The 19,484-nt window shown below is 44.1% G+C and overlaps 2 protein-coding genes and 1 non-coding gene across 6 annotated transcripts; 2 read left to right on the forward strand and 1 right to left on the reverse strand.

The window, feature by feature from the left end:
• The first annotated feature begins 271 nt into the window (after window positions 1-271).
• On the forward strand, window positions 272-11,870 carry fam53c (family with sequence similarity 53 member C). 4 transcript variants are annotated; one of them, XR_004631236.1, is made up of 6 exons: window positions 280-599; window positions 3,398-3,787; window positions 4,085-4,142; window positions 4,723-5,732; window positions 6,032-7,706; window positions 7,927-11,870. XR_004631236.1 is itself a non-coding variant. In XM_034683391.1 (5 exons), the coding sequence occupies exons 3-5, from the start codon at window positions 4,136-4,138 to the stop codon at window positions 6,329-6,331; spliced, it is 1,317 nt and encodes a 438-aa protein (XP_034539282.1). In that variant the 5' UTR covers window positions 272-599; window positions 3,401-3,787; window positions 4,085-4,135; the 3' UTR covers window positions 6,332-11,870. The 4 variants fall into 4 exon arrangements, 2 of the variants coding, with proteins under 2 accessions (XP_034539282.1, XP_034539283.1); XR_004631237.1 differs by having other exon boundaries at window positions 6,032-6,589; XM_034683391.1 differs by having other exon boundaries at window positions 272-599; window positions 3,401-3,787; window positions 6,032-11,870.
• Window positions 11,871-12,887: 1,017 nt separating this feature from the next.
• On the reverse strand, window positions 12,888-13,890 carry LOC117813096 (heat shock protein beta-11-like). The gene has a single exon (XM_034684176.1). It carries the CDS (start codon window positions 13,677-13,679, stop codon window positions 13,038-13,040), a length of 642 nt encoding a protein of 213 aa, XP_034540067.1. The 5' UTR covers window positions 13,680-13,890; the 3' UTR covers window positions 12,888-13,037.
• Window positions 13,891-16,123: 2,233 nt separating this feature from the next.
• On the forward strand, window positions 16,124-16,196 carry trnaa-agc. The gene has a single exon. It is a non-coding gene; the product is annotated as a tRNA-Ala (tRNA).
• The last annotated feature ends 3,288 nt before the right edge of the window (window positions 16,197-19,484 follow it).

Below are 19,484 nucleotides of genomic sequence, written 5' to 3' on the forward strand. Positions count from 1 at the left end.
CTGACAGACAGGAGGATCAGACCGCAGAGCTGCTGCTGTAAACAAGCCGAATCCGGGCGTTAGACTACAACTCCCATCATCCCTCTGCAGTCAAAGCGTTTTTAAAGCTGCTGTATTTTATTTATTTCTCTTTTATTTTAGAGGAAAATGCATATCCTGGAAAAGGACCGAGGATGTGATGGAATAAAATAAAGTGAGAATAAAAGCAGGTGCACGAGCTGTGGTGATGAAGAGTAGCGCCGCCCCTCCTCCTCCTCCTCCTCCTCCTGCCACCGTAAATGTTATTTATGAATGCCTGCCGCTCACGGGCGTGTGCGCGCTCACTCTTTATTATTATGATTTAATCATCGCAGCACAGTGGACCCTGATTTCAGACAAGGTTCGGTCCCGTCCAGGACCCTGCAGAGTCCGTAGTTAGCGCTTCGATCTAGATTTAATTGATTGTGGAGGTTCGGAGCTGACAGCGGCAGCGGCAGGCGGAGCGGTGCGTTTTGCTCTTTAATAACACTGGGTCAATACACCGCGCTCCGCCGCTGTCTGCCGGCCCGCCGCATCACCGGAGCTGCTCACCGCCGCACCCGGAGGAGCTGTCCGACAAGGTAAGCACCCTAGCCGGCTGACAGTGAGATGAATAAGCGCTGGTGTAGTGGTTCTCCGTCTGTGGAGGCTTGCCGGTGCAGGCTGATCCATCCCGCAGCATCCCGCCGTGTTTTCCTCCTCACGCGTCGCTCAACGCGTTCACAGGCCGGACAGACGGGATCATCATCCCGTCATTATTATCGCTGCCCGTCGCTGTTAGTGGATGTATTTAAGCATGTTGATTATTCATGTGTATTTAGAGATAACCTCTGTGAGCTGAAGGCCTGGAGGTGGACGGCAGTAAGAACACCTGATGTTCTGTTTGTTTGTTGGATCGCCGCGGCTAACGCTGCTAACCGGCTAACAGTGCTAACAGCTAACGGTGCGGACCCACGCGAACAGTTCGCTTGAGCTGGCGTCCGCCCAGCCTCACTGGCCGTGTGTTGTCTTCAATTTAAGAGTGTTTTCAATCCAAACAGAAAACCACTATGGCGTTTTCCCTAACATTATTTCATATTCTCCTTTTAAATGAATGATTATGACATGTTGAAGGAGAAGAGGCTTGAAGATAGTCGCGCCGCCAGCCTGGTCTGCGTCGCTTGGTTTCCCAGCATGCGGCGAACCTGCCGCGTGTAATACACAATGAATGGAGGCGAAGTACCGCACGCGTTAGTTCGCTTCCAGCGGGTCCGCACCGTGCGCTGCTAGCCGGCTAACCTGGGCAGGTCAGTTAGCCGCACTCAGCTAGCTGCTGCCCCTGGATGCAGACACTCGGCCGGTCTAGCCGCCTGTTAGCCCCGCAGCCCCGCGGAGCACAGCGGCATGATCCCCCGGAATGTGTGAGGCTGTGCCGGGTGGACTTTGCTCACTCTGCCGCTGTGTGTCTGAGAGCAAAATGGCTGAATTTATTGTGCCGACCTTGAAAGTAATAACGAGATGACATATTATTTATAGCAGGCTAACTGTGCAGGTGATGCTGAGCTGCTCGGGGATGTAACATCCTGCTTTAATCATCAAAAATCCTAATTCATTTATTGTCCTACATCAATGTTATGCAGAATGAATAATAATGTCATTCACACTTTAATTCTGCTCTCAAATGATAAACCTTTATATCTCTGTGTTAGCATCCCTCATTGAAAACAATGGGGTCCCTTAGCCACATGCTAGTAGCTGAGATGCCCAGCGGCCTCTGTGAGGCCGGTGTTCTGTCGAATAGTGCTTCATGTCGAGATGTGCTACAAAGCTGCACAGCGCATGCGTAAAGCTGGATTCATGGGCGCTTGTCACCGTTGGGAGCATTATAGAGGATGTCAGTCTTTTGAGACATGCTTCTCCCGAAATCCTGAACAATAGTTATATAATAGAGTACCAACATGCACACCGTATGTATAGAGAACACTAACCTTTGTTATCAAAAACATCATTAATGTGCGAGAACTGATAAGAGCCTCTTCTGCTGGTTCGCGCAGTGGTAGCATTTTTGACAAAGCAGCTCAGCTCGTCAGAACACCGGCTCTGCTCGGGCTGCACAATGGCCTCCGCTGCCAGGGACAGTCTGTCATCTGCAAACACTGAGAGCCTTTATTAAAGTCATCGAGCACGTGATGAGCCCGGGTCACATAATTGAGGGGGTCTCTGCTGTGTGGCCCCTGACCTCATGCGCACCAGGGGCCAAACTCTGCATCAGATACACATTGCACAGGTGTAGCATACCTGCTGCCTTGTGTTGAAAAGTATGGGGATAGATTTTAATGTTTAAAACAAATAAATTGGGAATCCAGCTTTATCATTCGCAAAGAAAGACAGTAAATCCTTTCATTCTTTCTGTCAGACATGCTGGTGATGGCTAAAATAGAAATATGTTTGCTGTGCTTTAAACATCAACTCTACAACCCCAACTCCAAAATAGCTTGGACGCTGTGTTAAATGTTAATAAAAAAGAATCTGATGGTTTGTAAATCCTTTAAAGTTTATATTTAACTGGAAATGGAGCAAAAACAACATCAGATGTTAAACTGAAACATGTTATTGGTTATTAAAATATATGCTCATTTTAAATTTGATGCAGCAGCACGTTTCAAACAGTTGGTACAGAGACATGTTCATCATCAGCTCTTCTTTGAACAACACTGTAAACGTTGGTGAACCCAGGAGACCAGTTTCTGGACTTCAAAGTGAAATGTCCCATTCTTGCCTGATAGAATTGTCATACTTCAGCTGTTGCAATACGTGCAGAATGTGGTTCGGTATTGTCTTGTGGAAATATTTACAGTCAATGTCTGGATGGCAGCATATGCTTCTCTTAAACCTGTATATATTGTTCAGCTTTAATGGAGCCTTCCCAGATGTGTAAGCCACACATGGCATGGACTCTTATGATCCCCATACCATCAGGGATGCTGGCTTTAAACTTTGAGCTGATAACAAGTCGGGTGGTCCCTCTCCTCTTTAGAGAAGAGGACACAGCATCCATGATTTCAAAAAAGAATCTCAGATTTTGATTAATCAGACCACAGGACAGTTTTCCACTTCACCTCAGTCCATCTTAAACAGACTCAGGTCCAGAGAAGTCTCCAGTGTTTCTGGATCATGCAGAGTCAGGTCGGTTTTTAATGCAGTGATTTCCACTACAGTCTTTTTATTTTTAAGCAGTGCTGCTGAGGGCCTGAAGATCATTCTAACATCAGTTTTTCTTTATAAAAGGATGTTGGTTTTTCCAGGTGATGTGACTCCTGTGATCTCTGCTTTGTTCCCAATCAGTTGATGTGTTGAACAGAGGAATAAAAACCACATCATTAACTTAACTACCTCTCAGCAGGTGCGTTGCCGGGGGCAACAGCTGACTGATGATGTCCTTGTGAGAGTGGGCGGGGCTACCTGGCCCTGAGGTGGTAAGGAGGAGGAGGAGTCTCAACCCTCAGCCCCTCCCCCTTTCCCTCCTGAGACTGACCAAACAGACGGACACACAAACAGGCGTGGCTCTCCCCTTCATCCTCCTCCTCCTCCTCTTCCTTCTCTCTCTCCTCCCCTCTCCTCCCCATCCTCCACCCCTCCCCCTCCTCCTTCTCTCCCTGTCTCCCCCCCCCCTCTCTCACCTGTCTCCCCCCTCGTCCCCTGCCACCATGCTGTGGTCACGCTGCTGGTGGAGAGCTTGAGGAAGCAGACTCTGGAAGGCGACCCTGCTCAGCCAGGGGACTGTTACCTGGTGAGTCTCACCTGTAGTCTCACCTGTAGTGTCACCTGTAGTGTCACCCGTAGTCTCACCCGTAGTCTAACCAGTAGTCTCACCCGTAGTCTCACCCGTAGTCTCAACCGTAGTCTCAACCATAGTCTCACCTGTAGTCCAACCTGTAGTCCAACCTGTAGTCCAGCCTGTAGTCCAACCTGTAGTCTCACCTAAAGTCTCACCTGTAGTCCCACCTGTTTATAGACGCTCCCCTCAGGTCTCCTGTGAGTGTCCTCCCTGAGATAAACTGTTAACACTCTGTCCTCTCTCCGTCAGTCCCTGCTGGACCCGAAAACCCTCCCAGAGTGCTGGCCGCCAGATGGCTTGATGCCTGGTGAGTGTTTCACGTTTCATTCATCATGAATAGATCTCCATCTTTAAAGTCATCTGAATCAGTTACACTTTGAGAACTCAGATCAGAACTGATGTCCCGATCAGACTTTTAGATAGTGAGTGTCGATTCCGGAGCGACTGACCTGGCTGAAGCATCGCTCCTCACCCGCTGTAGAGTGCTTTTCATCGTCTTGAGTCCCTGCTTAGTCGTCAGTGAGAGCAAAGATCACTTCAGCTGTAGTCTCAGTCTCAAGACGCAGTGTCAGCGTACCTGACTAATTTTTCCTTGAATGTCACACACTGTCCTGTGTTTGGTTCATTTGACTTTTTGAACCACATGTTATCTTAAAGTGTGTCCCTGGATAGTAACCGTCTGCTGCCGTACAGTGAGGCGGACCCAGAACACTCCGTTCCACTGATGCTAAGTTACTTCTGATGATCGGCTCAAACTAAATATGCTCTGATCCAACGACATCCTTATCAGAACTGAACTACAGTTCCCTTCCCTTCATGCACCTGTGTTCTGTGAGGAGAGAATCACATGAGTATAAATATGTGTTTCTGTGTGTGTGTGTCCTCAGAGAGCAGCTACTGGCAGCTCTGCCCTCCCTCTAAGTCTGGCCTGCAGGGGGGGTTACTGAGCTCTAGTTTCCCCCCCGGCCCCCTCCCTCTGGTGCCCCCTGATGCTCACCTGCAGGAGGGGAGCGACCCCCTGGATGGCCCCTCTCAGCCGCAGCAGCATCGGCCCCTGGCCCCCAGCACCTCTGCCTCCGAGCTGTCCCTCCCCGGGGCCCCGGTGGCCCCTCCTGGCCCCGGGCCCCCTCCCCCTCCTCCCCCTCCCCCCAAACGTCACTGCCGCTCGCTGTCGGTGCCCGAGGACCTGTCACGCTGCCGCTACACCTGGAGGCCCAGTGCGTCCAGGGTATGGACTCCCGTCAGCCGCCAGCAGTGCCATGGGGGCGCAGGGGGAGGGGTCACAGCTGGAGTTGTTGGGGTGGGAGGAGGGGGTATAGGGGCGGGTGCATCCGGGGGCGGAGCCTGTCCTCTTAGGGCTCCTAGCTCGTCTCTGAACTCCTCGCTGCACTCGTCGTCCAGCCCGACTTTCTTCAGCCTGGCGCTGTCCCCAGACTCCCCGCTGCCCTGGACCTTTCCCTGGGATCCCAGCGAGGCGGCGGCAGGGGGAGGAGCCTGCTGCTGCTTCTTCCCCTCCCCCTCATCCTGCTCTTCCTCACCCTCTCCCCTCCACCCTCCTCCCCCTCCTCAGAGGCGTTTCTCCCTCTCCCCTGTACTCATAAGAGACTCAGCGGCATCCACCTTCCTCCCCCCGCCTCGTGTTCCGAGCCATGCGATGGCTCCACCTCCACAAGGCTGCGCCACCATGGTGGGAGCAGCCAGAGGGGGCCCGGTGCCAGCCTCCCCCTCCTCGGCCTGCAGCACGCCGTCGTCTCTGCGCCGCAGTCTGCCCCCTCAGCTGCCCCGCTGCCACTCGCAGCCCTGTGACCTTCTGCTGCTCAAACCGGGTCTGAAGAGACGCCGAGACCCTGACAGACCCTGTGCCCGGCCTGTCCTGGACTTCACCAAAATGACCCAGGTACGTAGACTCCTACTATAGGCTTAATTAGTTGGACAGGTTTAAAGTTCTTCTTTTACGATCTGAGGCTGAACACGGAGTCCATCTGTCAGGAGAGACTCTGAGCTTTAAAGCTACAGATTTACAGATTGTGTCCTAAAGTGACGAAAAAGAAGAGTCAAGTGTCGTAGCGTGTCGTTACATGTCGTAGCGTGTCGTTACATGTCGTAAAGTGTCGTAAAGTGATGTGCTGTTCGGGAACATGTGTCGTGTGAGTCCGATGAGCTGACGTCAGTCTCTGTGTCTCTTACTTCCTGCAGACGCGCAGCATCGACCCTCAGTTACTGGAGCGTGGTGGTGGCAGGCTGGCCTGCGGCGGGGACGTCTGTATGGGCATGGAGTCCTTCATGGGAGACTTCCGGCGCTCATGCTCGCCAGCCGAGTGTCTGGGCAGGTCCAGCATCGGCCCGCTGAGCGAGAGCGACGAGGAGTGCCGCGAGGATGATGACGATGACGAGGACGACGGGGAGGAGGAGGTAGAGGAGCGCGAGGCGGCGCAGCAGGCCGTGTTCGAGAGGGATTGTACAGAACTGGACCTGAACTTAATCGAAGAAAACTGACACGTTTGTAAATGGAAGGCTGTTCTCTGTTCAGTTTATCATTGAGTTTTATTTTGAAAGGATCCCCCTCTTCCTGGACCACTGTCTCCACACTCTCCACCTCCTTGCCCCCAATCAGCAAGGCTCTCAGGAACAACACCTTCTCTCATTGGATGAGCTGAACGAAGCTGATTGACGACAGTGATGATGTGACTGCCGGCGCAACGCATCCTCGCACTGAGGATCTGAGGAAGCGGCACGCTCCGGGTCCAGGTCCAGGTCTGAACCTGTTAGCTTCACACTAATACTCAAACAAGCAGCTGATCAGGTCCCTCAGGCCGCTCTGTGACTCCGGCTGTGCAGGTGCTTCTTGTTTCCCAGGTGTCTCCACACACAACTGGGTCTATGGCTGACGCTGCACCACGGCACCGCCCTGATACATACACATACACACACACACACACACACACACACACACACTCCAGAGCTCTGATTTTAAACGGCTTGTTAAAGGGTCAGCAGGGTCGGCATTTAAAGGGTCACTTCACCAGTTTAGCTGAAAGTGAGCAGATTTCAGGGCCGCCCTTTAACTGAACACAGATTATATTTAACGCTCAGAGTCCACTCACATTTGGATCACTGAGCATCGTCAAACATATGTACTGTCTCTTTAAATATCAGGTGAGGTCGACACCTCAGGTGTGTTCACAGAAATAATCTCGGTCAGTTATTCTCTGAAGTCTCACACTGAACAAAGACGCTCCAGCTAAAGAGACTCCTCACCTGTTTGATCCGTTGAGATAAAAAGTAAAGTAATAATGTGTTTGAAAAACAGCCTCTAAACCCGGGCTTGTGTCGGCTGATTGAGATCAGATCAAACGGATGAACGTCTGGGTTTCATTTGGTCCTTTTATCGATCTAGGGGTTAAATGTGTTCGTCCTGGTACAGAGTTTCAGACTCATGGACAGTTAATTTTCATTGAATTTGACACCCTGAAACCAGCGAGGAGAAAGTGTGGATGGTGACTCTCCTCTCTGACACGCTTTGTGTTCCATTTGTCTCAGATGAAGTGGCCCTCTGAGTCAGTCCTTCCTGAAAGATGAACCCAAGGAGAGATATAGGAGTCTTCAGGGTTTGACTTGATCTATTAATCCTGAGTTTAATAATAATCAATAGTCAGCTGATTACAACGACAGCAGCTCAAACACAGATTATAAACTAACTCAACTTTATCTGTAACCCTGATTAACTCAGAGTCTGGTGTACAAACGTGTGTGTGTATGTGTGTATGTGTGTATGTGTATGTGTGTCACAATCATGTGACCTTGGTGTTGTGATGCGTTCAGGTTCTCTGCTGTCGTGCGGCGTTGTCCTGCCAGACTTCACTGAGGGCAGGTAGTCACTGATGCTGTCATTCACCTATGTGTTCAAACATTCCCGTCACACTCCTGCTCATTCATTCACCTGTGTGTGTGTGTGTGTGTGTGTGTGTGTGTGTGTGTGTGTGTGTGTGTGTGTGTGTGTGTGTGTGTGTGTGTGTGTGTGTGTGTGTGTGTGTGTGTGTGTGTGTGTGTGTGTGTGTGTGTGTGTGTGTGTGTGTGCGACCTGTGTCCAGACTGAATCCAGATCGAGTCAGTCTGAAGAGTCGAAAGGGAAAATTAGCGGCATCTGCGTGGCGTCTTTAAACCACCACAGAAGAAGAAGAGGTCATATAAACAGTGTCCCTCTGCACAGGTCATCACACTGGTGTCATTGTTTACACTTCAGTGAGAGGTGAGCTTGATCCTGTCCTAATGTTTATCAGTATTGAGGTACTGTTCACACAAACCGAAGTGAAGAAATTAGCAATTTCAAAGTGCTAACACGTCAACAAACTGAAACATGAAGTACCATCAGCACTTCTTTGGTTTAAAAAAAGATTAAAACGATAAAGAGTCCTCAGTGACCAGTTAACTACTTCACACTGATCACTTTACCCTTCATGCTGTTCGCAGCAGTTTATCAGTATAAACATTACATCACAGCACCAGACTACAATCCTCTCAAAACACAGACAGGAAATAGACAGGACTATGAGGTCTGACCAGACCAAAACCTCTGAGGGTAAAAAATGAAGCCAGCATCTGAAAGCTTAAACCTGCGGTTCCCCTCATGTCCACTAGAGTGTGTCTCCTGCAGTGAGTCAGTCCCCATAAAGCCCTATGTTAAAATGGAACAGCAGAAATAAACATGTTTACACCCAGTTACAAAAACAGTTTGGGCTTCAAGGAGTGAGTTTTATGACTATTTGTTTTGAAGACGTTGAGGTTATGAGTTTTGCATAATAAGGGCGTGGCTGACTTGACAGACAGGCAGGCGCATTGTAGCTGTTAGCCGGGACGCTAAAGATGCCCTTTTTGCCTCTTTACATCGACTATAATTTAGCTTGAGTCAGCATTTCCAACACTGGGGCGCTTGTTTTGCTCTTTGCTAAAGCGTGTTCAGAGGCTGCAGTCCGTGTCACAGCGGTTGCCGTTTTTTCTCTTGAGTTGTCCGTTCTAGTAACAGTGAATTCCCCCCACCCCAGAAAGTCCAAAGCTCTTCCAATATGGCGGCTGCCACCGTTTAGCTTTGTACCCTGCTTCAGAAACCGGTGATGTCACAGGCACTACAGCCATGATTTATACACTCAGCACTTCAGACACATTCATGTTTATGAGAAGTGTTTCAGTTTGGATTCAGTCTGCACCCTGAAGGTGCACCGAGCCGCCAGGAGTGAATGTGTTGTTTGGAGAGTGATGCTCATAGGTCATGTTTTTTTTTTTTTTTAAACACTAAAAGCTCAAAATCTGCACATAGAGCGCTTCACACTTTCACTCAGCGTCACTGCTGCATGAAGGACCGTGCAGCTTGTTCTGATGTTCACTAAGAATCATACCTCACATTCCTGCTGGTAGTTTCAATCCTCAAATCAGCTTTGGGTTGGTTTACGTCTCTCTAAGCGGCCATTGTATCTCCCATCGTTTCTATTAAACCTGGAGTGGAATCATCCATCACAGCCAGCTATTGGACGGTTTTATTAGTTAGAAATGTTATGTTCTTGTCATGTGGCGATGTATAAAAAAAAAACCCATACTGTCAGCCATTTCTTTAGCTATGTGTTCAAGGGTAATCTGTCATCCAGGAGTCAGTGGTCAGATGCTGAAAAGCACCGAAAAGCGACAATAGAGAAAACAAAACAACCAGACAATCAACGGAGTTCACAAAGTCATGAAATCAAAGCCTGCTCGGCAGACCATTGTCAGATCTCAGATTTCCAATTGTCCTTGAATGCACCATTATCAAAAGTTTTTAACAAAAACTAAAAACAACGTTGGCTATGATGGATTATTGTCACTGCGTTTTGGAAACTTTACAGGATTTATTTATTTGAACATAGTGACAGTTTATTAATCTTCGTTAATCAGAGGTGTGTGTGTGTGTGTGTGTGTGTGTGTGTGTGTGTGTGTGTGTGTGTGTGTGTGTGTCTGTGTCTGTGTCTGTGTGTGTGTGTGTTCATTCATCTCTGTAGGATTGGAACACCTGTTAATTTTCAACTGATATCAACCTGCTGGTGGTTTAGATGTAGCTCTCACAGGACAGTTAAACATTTGTCTGAAGAAACTGGAGTCAGGATGTTGTAAGCATAGCTTAGCATAGAGGCTGTATGCCAGACAAGTGTGTAACAAAACTTGATGTTCAAAATGTGATTACAAGGAGCCTAAAAACATCAATTTAGCTCAATTGATGTAGCCCTTTCTTTTTAGTAACATTTTAATTTCTACAAAAATGTTATGTTACATTAACAGAGATTACTTATGTATATGTATCAGATGGGACTCAAACGCTAGCTCTAAAGCTAACCACGTTTAGATATTTCCCAAATTAGCCTAAGATGTAAGCAATACTACGTACAAGGCTACTACTGTCTGTGTGCGTCATGCTAACAACACCTAGCTGATTAAAGTATGTGATTCAACATGATCTATGATTTGCGGTTAAAGATGTAGGGTAGCTGAAGCTGTGTTTTGTGTTTTCAGGTTTAGTGTTACTCAAAAAGTGGTAACTACAGGCTCACAAGTTGTCTGTTCTAACTTCTCTTAAAGGTTTGAGATTTGTACACTTCAAGCTAATGTTTGCATGCTAACATGACTGAATAATATAGTCAGCATGAAAACTTTAACCCAAGTTGACCGCATAGTCATTTTAGTATTTAGCCCAAATCAGTGCAGTCCATGCTAAACAAACAAGGTTGCACGTATTTTGGGGCTTAGGGGATTTATTTTCTCCTGCTGCATGTCTTTATGCTATGCTAAGCTAACAGCATCCTGATCCCAGTTCTGTACTCAACACACGGTCACGACACACTCCGACGAAAGATAATTACACTACTTTTTTGAAATGTTGAACTTTTCTCCGAACTTAAGGCTGAAGCTAATTTGTTAGCTTCATGTGCTACTGGTTAGAATTTTTAACTTGAAGCACCAAAGTCGAAAAATGATTTAAGAGTTGGTTTGTTTAATTGTGCTGAATGATTGAAATTTAGAATCTTTTGTTCAAAATTACAATTATTACATCCAGAGAGTGTGCCTGATACAGACATGTATACACACAGTATCCTCATAACTCTGATTTCATACACACACAGACCCTGTAAAACACATACAGTGTCCCCATGTCCCCATTACACACATACTCACACGGTCCACACAATACAGACTTACTCACCCTCTCTGTTACACATTGATACATGCAAAATCCCTGTATTATACAAAAACACTGTCCTCACATCACCCTTATTTATACAGATAGTGTCCCTGTATTGCACATAAACAAACACACAGTTCCTGTTTCACATCAGTAAGAATGTGGTCCTTGTAAAACACACACACACTAAAACACACATTGTCCCTGTAATAAACATTAAGTTACAGATAGTGTTCCTGTATTACACATAGACAAACACAATGTCTCTGTGTCACACTATTTCATATTGTGTCCCTGTTTTACACATAAACAAACACAGTGTCCATGTTTGTTTCTCTCTCACACACACACACACACACAAACACACACCTTTCTGTCCCCCCTCCTGGTTTGTTTGGTTTGTTCGCTTCATAACACCCAACATAAGCCTTAACTGAACATATTCTATTATTCTGTAAATCAAGACGTTAAAAGAAAAAAAGGAAAAGACAAAACTAACGGAGAAGAAAAGGAAATGTGTACTGTAGCTGTTAAATTTTTAGTCCCTCTGTTAATTATTTTCTGCTGTTTTCTTAATATTTCTAATCTGATGTCTGAGCGTGACGAGGTGTCGGCCATGAACACACCGTGTTTAAAAAAAATAAAACAAGCTCGAGGATGGTGGACGAGCAGTTGTGTACAAAGTTAGCGCAGAGACTCGGACATCTCTTGTCTTTTAGAAATGTTTTTTATTGTATGTGATTAAAAAAGAACAATGACAACATGGCAATTTGAAAAGCAGTTTGTGAATAAATTAAGTTTATTGAGAATTATTTTACAAAGAAAGAGAAAAAACTGGTGTCCTGTGTTTATTTCCATCACACCCATAACTCCGCACGGAAAAATTTGGTCTGGAAAAATCATGGAAATATACAGAAGAGGGTAAGGGCCACTGAAGAAAAAAGGTTCGTAGGTTAGGTTAAAAATTCACACTTTTTCTTTTTGTACTCCTCGTTTTGGAGGAGCTCCGAGGGAGGAGGGGAGGGGTTAGACGGAGTCATGAGGAAATGATACATTCAAATTCATGCTAGTTTTTCGAGACTGCCAACCCCAGCTTTAAGTTATTTTTTACATGTTGTAAATTTCTGTTTTGTGATCATAAGTGAACGAAGTCTTAATATTTTCACAAAAGTTTTAATTCTGTGAGAAAAGGTTAACATTTTTGACAAATAAGCTCAAGACATAATAATAAAATAGAAATGTTAAAATTAAATGACAGAAGAAACAAAAGTTCATAACATGAAGCAGTGCATTTATAAGAGTTAAGTCAAGACAAAAAGTCAGTTTTATGTGGATTGAAGTAATTTCTGAAGAGTTTTTATAGTTTTACAGAAACAAAAAACATATAGGAAAATTTAACGTATTTTACGTCCCTATTTAACATTTTTAAAAAGCAACATTTTTTTTAGAAAATTATTAAACTCTGACAAATTTGTTAATTTTTTTTAGACTTAGCGTTGTCAGGGTTTATGAGAAAAGCATCAAGATGTGAGTTTATGACCGGCCACGTTAAAGAAAAAATCTAAGATTTCATGAACCAAGTTGTAAATTTACTAGAGTTAACTCGTTACTTGAGTCAACAGTCAGTCTAAGCTTTTCTGCAGGAGGAGGTGAAATGTTTGTTCCGAGATTATTTTGTCAGCATACAGTTTTAAAAAGGTTTCTTAATCAAACACAATATTTATGTGAAGAAGATTCTCTGTATTAAGAAGGAAAGCTTGTTGAATTGTTAGCACAAAGAAAAGTAAGATGGCTATCTTCCTCCATGAGACAAACAGAAGGTTCAAAATAACTCAGACTTGATTCTGACACTTCAAACATCACAGATAAGTTTATTATAAAGAGCTATAAATAAAGTGCGAGTCAAGAATATCAGCGTCATGTTCCCTTCGTCCTTCAGATACAGAAACACTGAAACTACAGAGATGGGTGAATAGATGAGATGGTTCACTCCATGTGGGATCAGTTTTTAGTATTGCAGCTGTCTGAAGAGGAGGTGGAGCTTCCCTCCGCCCCTTCGCCGGAGGAGGTGATGGCGGGGACTGAGGTGAGGTTAATGGGGATGATTCTCTCCTTCCCATCATGCACTGGTTTCTCCCGTGGCGCCTGGATCTGCAGTCTGCCTCCTACCAGGGAGCAGGTGACGGCCTCAGGCTCGACGCCATCCGGCAGGTCAAACTCCTGCCTGAACTCCTGACACCTGTAAGAGTACGAGCCCTTCTCGTCCTCCTTCTTCTTCTCTGTGCGGCCGCTCACCCTCAGCTTCCTGCCCACCTGTTTGACTGACAGCTCCTGCGGGGAGAACTCCTGCGTGTCCAAACTGAGGGCAAAGTTGCCCATGTCCTTCCCCAGCTCCTGGAAGGTGATGGGCTTAAAAAAACCAACAGAGGAAGGGGAGTGGTCTATCTCCTCAAAGATCTTCTGGTGTAGCCGCTCCATGAACTCCATGCTCTGCCTCATCTCCTGCATGTGACGGATCATTTCCTGCTCCAGCTGGAAGAACAGCGGCCGGGTCTCAGGCCACAGGCTGCGAACCGGCCAGTGGAAGTCCAGGAAAGGGCTCATGGCAATGGGGGATGGCTGGAAAGTGCTGGGACACAACATCCTGACAGAGGAGGAGGAGGAGGTGGAGGAGGTTCTGGTTTCAGATCAGCAACTTCAGCCTGGAGTCTGTTGGTCTGTCAGAAGAGCTCCTCTCAGCTACTTATATACACACAGACCCCTCGGAAAACTTCCAGTGGCATTTGTGTGTGTGTGTGTGCTCACAGTCTAAATGCAGCCCTGCTGGTATTCCTGCAGCCGGCTGCCACATGCCGACATGTCTCAGCTTTGTTCTATTTCTGCTGAGGGACTCTGTCATGGTCTTTATAAAGCAGGTGAACACATACGCAGACACACACACACTTCATATTTTCTTATCTAAAATCAAGCTTTATTAATGTTTTCTTTGTCTTTAACTGTAGTTTCTCATGATAAAGAGGTTTGTCGAGCAGACAGTGTATCAGGGTTTATTTAGATCTGTGGTGTCAGTTGAAGACAGGGCTTCTAAAACTCACCTGGATGAGCCAGCATGTTCCAGGTATGCCTGTGATGTGTCTAAATTGTTCCCAGAGAAATTATGAAAGACTGCGTAAAAAGAGTTTATTACATTTTGCAAGAGAGGGGCCACCAGAAGCTAACACTATAAGGGTGCTCTCTCCTTTATTCATAAGGACTGAACGGCTGAAGCACCTGTTTTTAAATGACAGAATTCTTTGTAAATATGTTGATCCTGTAGGAAAAAGAAAAAGGTAAAATTCGTATTCATAAATGTAGAAGGAAACATGCATCCCTACTTCCGTGTTTTTTGACAGGAACTAAAACTAAACTTTAAACCCTTAAATTGATTTAAACCAGATATATTAATAAAACAGAAGAGGTTTTTATAGTTTCTTGGAGAGGATTGACATCTTAACATCTATACTTTGACATCAGTTATATGTCCCATTCATGTTTTTCTTTAGTTTTTCTTTGTTTCATTTATTTATTATGGTGTATGGAATTGTTTGAGCGCATGTCTGTATTTCTGTATACAAATTATATAATGTTCATTATAAAAAATAGATATAATACATTCAAAAAGGACTTCTGGCTTCAAAAACAAGATGGCGACAGCCAAAATGCTAAATTCGAGGAGTCAATAGTCCCCACACCAACGAGCAATATCTCTGTATTTACATCCACTTATTATTCATTATAATTATTAAATGTGTGTGTGTGTGTGTGTGTGTGTGTGTGTGTGTGTGTGTGTGTGTGTGTGTGTGTGTGTGTGTGTGTATGTATGTGTGTGTGTTTCTATATATACATGTATAAAGTTGTAAAGTAGATCTTATACATAAAAGATGTGACAGATGTTCATAAGTGATATGTCTTTAAGCTACTGGATGCCTAAACCTTTTCAGGATAAGTAAAGAGTATATCTATCTATCTATCTATCTATCTATCTATCTATCTATCTATCTATCTATCTATCAGACTTTATTTATAAAGCGTTTTTCGTACAATGACATTGTAACACTAAGTGCTGTCCATAAAAACAAGCTAAAATAGAATAATTAAGAAAAAGATCCTACCCCACAATCTTAAGGTTAAGAACACAATATATGCAACAATAGTAATAAAAACAATTAAAATAAAATAAATAAATAAAAAAGAAGTTGCTGAACAGACAGAGGAAAGGCTATCATCATATCTTAATGAGGAAACACTGGAGTTAAAATAAGATGTTAAAACTCAACACAGGAAATTAAAATCACCAAAATAAAATAAATGTCTAAGATAATAGAACACTAAAATGTTAAACCATTAAAAGAAAATAAGATGCTAGACTTACAAAAAAAAATAAGTACGTAAATAAATAAAATAGAATAAAAGTGACTAAAATTTGAACTAGATAATAAATAAATGAATAAATAAAACTGTTATGAGAATAAAACTCAGTTAAAAGTTAGACTAATAAAGGGTAGGTCTTGAGCTTGATGTATCTATCTATCTATCTATCTATCTATCTATCTATCTATCTATCTATCTATCTATCTATCTATCTATCTATGCGCCCTGAATGAAATAATCCCTAACACACTATTTTTCCCTCCTTTTCATCATCAATAACTTTTTGTTGTCCTCTGAACTCTTTGTATATGTTAAAGCGTGATTATAAAACATTGAACACGTTTTATTTCCGGAATAAAAAGTGTAACTGATGTTAAAAAGTGATGAATGTGGTCAGCAGTGAGTCACAGTGAGTTGTCACTTGTCAGCCTCCAGGTTTAGCATTTCGCGGATCGTAGTGAGCTGTTTTAGAAAACCGACTCATCGTCACCGTTCTATTTTGGCTCTGATGTTTCCTCGCGCTCCTCCCGCGCTTTACATGGCGACCAATCAAATCCGTTCAGATCCCATTTCATCCAATCAAAGCTCATCTGGCAGGTGGACAGGAAGACAGGTGGATTTACCATTTACAGTACTGCGTAGTTTAAGTTATGAATATGACTCCATGTGATATCATCGGGGGATTAGCTCAAATGGTAGAGCGCTCGCTTAGCATGCGAGAGGTAGCGGGATCGATGCCCGCATCCTCCATATGAAAACTTTTCTGACCCGCTGTTGTCCTAATCCGGAAATACACGGCAAATGTCTATCATTTTGACACATTCAATCAGCGTAGGAATCCCCGTTAACGTGTGTATTTTGGACAAAAAAGTTCAGGTAAGTTTCCTCTGCTTTGTGGTTGAGTCTACATCACAATTATCCACGTTAAAACACGACACACAGATTCAGAGAACAATTCTGTTTTGGGGTTTAAAATTCCCAGACACGTAAACGCGACTCAAAGTGTTGAATTGACGGTGTCCGTGAACGTATCAGAATTTGCGGATGTGTTGTTTATCGTGAAAAACGCGTGCACGTAAAAAAATACCAAAGGATACACTTTGGATTAGGGGACGTCAGCTATAATAGAGCAGGTTAAAAAAGGTGTAGTGGACCATTAAATAAAATATGTACGAGATCTGATACTTTGTTGATAAACTGTATCAGGCCTATGAAATATTTATTTGTGTGAAAAATGGGGTATAGGCTATTTGTTCTGGAATTATGAGAATTCAGCAGAGTCACTGTCGAGCTACGCCACAGTGTTCAGGTGTAATGGATCAATAGTGATTTAACAGCTTATTGACCCTAACTGCTTTCTTTTTGTCTCATAGTACGGTGGTTTTCAAAGTGGGGGCCGAAAATTTTTTTTTTTTTTTACATCACTTTTGTTGATAATTTCCTATGCTAAACAAATGTAATAATTATTGAAAAGTTTATCAATGTGAGAAAACACTTACTAAAAGTTGATGTTTCTTTACAATTTTTTAAGCATTGTCTGTGGGTTTGCAAAGGGGGTCCCCCGGCCAGAAGCTAATGCTGTTTGGAGGGCCTTGGCATGGTAAAGTTTGGGAACCCCTGCATAGTAGAATCACTGTAATTACGCTGTACAATGTTTTTTTTAGCCCTTGCTAAAAGGCTAACACATATGTCTGGATCAAGCGGCAACCTCCGGTCTCAAACTATGAAGCCCATTCGGAAGTGTTATAAACTGCAATACATCGAGAATGCACTTGAGGCTGGCTGCAGAAACACCAGAAACCACATAGACATGAATGGGAAAAAGACGATCTTTGCAGCATTAATAACCATGTTTACAGCCTGGTTCAAAAAACGGCTTGGCCCTACAAAGCTAATCTCTCTATCGGTACTCACTGTAGGGGGGGTGAATTTTTTTCTAACCTGACAGTTCAGAAGATATTAAGATTTCGAGTTTTTGCCCAAATAAGGACATGACTGACATGACTCCTGGTCAGGAACACATAGCTGTTGGCTAAGAGGCTCACACTACGTCACACTCTGCCTGGTTGAGTTCCGCATTTCCAATATGGCTGCTGCCGTCGATTGGCTTCGAAACAGCTCTCAGGCACATACTACGTCCATATTTTATACAGTCTATGGTCTGGACAGGAAGTATGTCGCCTGACACCTAACACAGAAAACCAGTCAGTATCTTGTGTGACCACCATTTGCCTCACGCAGTGCAACACATCTCCTTAGCATATACAGTGGATAGAAAAAGTCTACACACCCCTGTTAAAATGCCAGGTTATGTGATGTAAAAAAATGAGAACAAGATAAATCATGTCAGAACTTTTTCCACCTTTAATGTGACCTATAACACGCACAATTCAATTGAAAAAAATTGAAATCTTTAAAGGGGAAGAATAAAAAATAAATAACTAAAATAATGTTGTTGCATAAGTGTACACACTCTCTTATAACGAGGGATGTGGCTGTGTTCAGAATTAACCAATCACATTTAAACTCATGACAAATAATAGTCAGTATACACCTCTCATAACTTAAAGTGACTTTGATTAATCCCAATAAAGATCAGCTATTCTAGGAGGATTTTCCTGACATTTCCTCAGTTGCATCTTGCAGCAAAAACCATGGTCCACAAAGAGCTTCCAAAGCAGCAGAGGGATCTCACTGTTGAAAGGTATCAGTCAGGAGAAGGGTACAAAAATGTTCCAAGGCATTAGATTTACCATGGACCACAGTGAAGAAGGTCATCATCAAGTGGAGAAAATATGGCACAACAGTGACATTCCAGAGAGCTGAACATCCCTCCAAAACTGATGAAAAGACGAGAAGAAAACTGTTCAGGGAGGCTTCCAAGAGGCCTACAGAAACATTAAATGAGCTGCAGGGATTTCTGACCAGTACTGGCTGTGTACCACATGTGACAACATCTCTCCTATTCTTCATATGTTTCGGCCATGGGTAGGGTGGCAAGATGGAAGCCTTTTCTTATGAAGAAAAACATCCAGGCCCGGCAAAATGTGTCAAAAACATAGGCCTACATGAAGTCTCCCCAAAGCATGTGACAAATGTTTTATGGTCTGATGAAACCAAGGTTGAACTTTTTTGCCATAATTCCAAAAGGTATGTTTGTCATAAAAACAACACTGCACATCACATAAAGAACACCAGACCCACAGAGAAGCATGGTGGGGGCAGCATCATGCTTTGGGGCTGTTTGTCTTCAGATGGAACCAGGGCCTTAGTCAAGGTGGAGGGAAGTATGAACAGTTACAAATAACAGTCAGTTTTGGCACAAACCCTCCAGACCTCCGTTAGAAAGATGAAGATGAAGAGGAATTTCACCCTTCAACATGACAACGAAACCAAAGCAAACATCCAAATTAACAAAGGCATGGCTTCACAAGAAGAAGATTAACGTTTTGGAATAGCCCAGCCAGAGCCCAGACCTGAATCCAATTGAGTATATGTGGGGTGATCTGATGAGTGCTGTGCACAGGAGATGCCCTCACTATCTGATGGATTTTGAGGTTTTTAGTAAAGAAGAATGGGAAAATATTGCCACGTCAAGATGTGCCATGCTAATAGAGTCCTACCAAAAAAAACGGAGTGCTGTAATAAAATCAAAAGGTGCTTCAAAAAGTTATTAGTTAAATGGTGTGTACACTTATGCAACCTCATTATTTTAGGTTTTTATTTTCTATTCTTCCCCCTAAAAGATTGAAAAAAAATGCAATTGAATTGTTCATATTAAAGGTGGAAAAAGTTCTGACATGATTTATCTTGGTCTCAAAAACCTGGCATTTTAACAAAGGTGTGTAGACTTTTGCTACCCACTGTAGTTGACCAGGTTGTTGATTGTGGCCTGTGGAATGTTGGTCCACTCCTCTTCAATGGCTGTGCCAAGTTGCTGGATACTGGCAGGAATGGGAACACGCTGTTGTATACGCCGATCCAGAGCATCCCAAACATGCTCAGTGGGTGACATGTCCGGTGAGTATGCTGGCCATG

Source organism: Notolabrus celidotus, chromosome 5 (genome assembly GCF_009762535.1).
Source record: "Notolabrus celidotus isolate fNotCel1 chromosome 5, fNotCel1.pri, whole genome shotgun sequence".
Taxonomy (NCBI): domain Eukaryota; kingdom Metazoa; phylum Chordata; class Actinopteri; order Labriformes; family Labridae; genus Notolabrus; species Notolabrus celidotus.

Excerpts from the sequence above, each read along its gene's own strand:
- fam53c (XM_034683391.1), top strand. Across the intron at positions 5,733-6,031 it reads ACTTCACCAAAATGACCCAG|ACGCGCAGCATCGACCCTCA; the intron begins GTACGTAGACTC and ends TACTTCCTGCAG.
- LOC117813096 (XM_034684176.1), bottom strand. The coding sequence starts at position 13,679 with ATGTTGTGTCCCAGCACTTTCCAGCCATCCCCCATTGCCATGAGCCCT.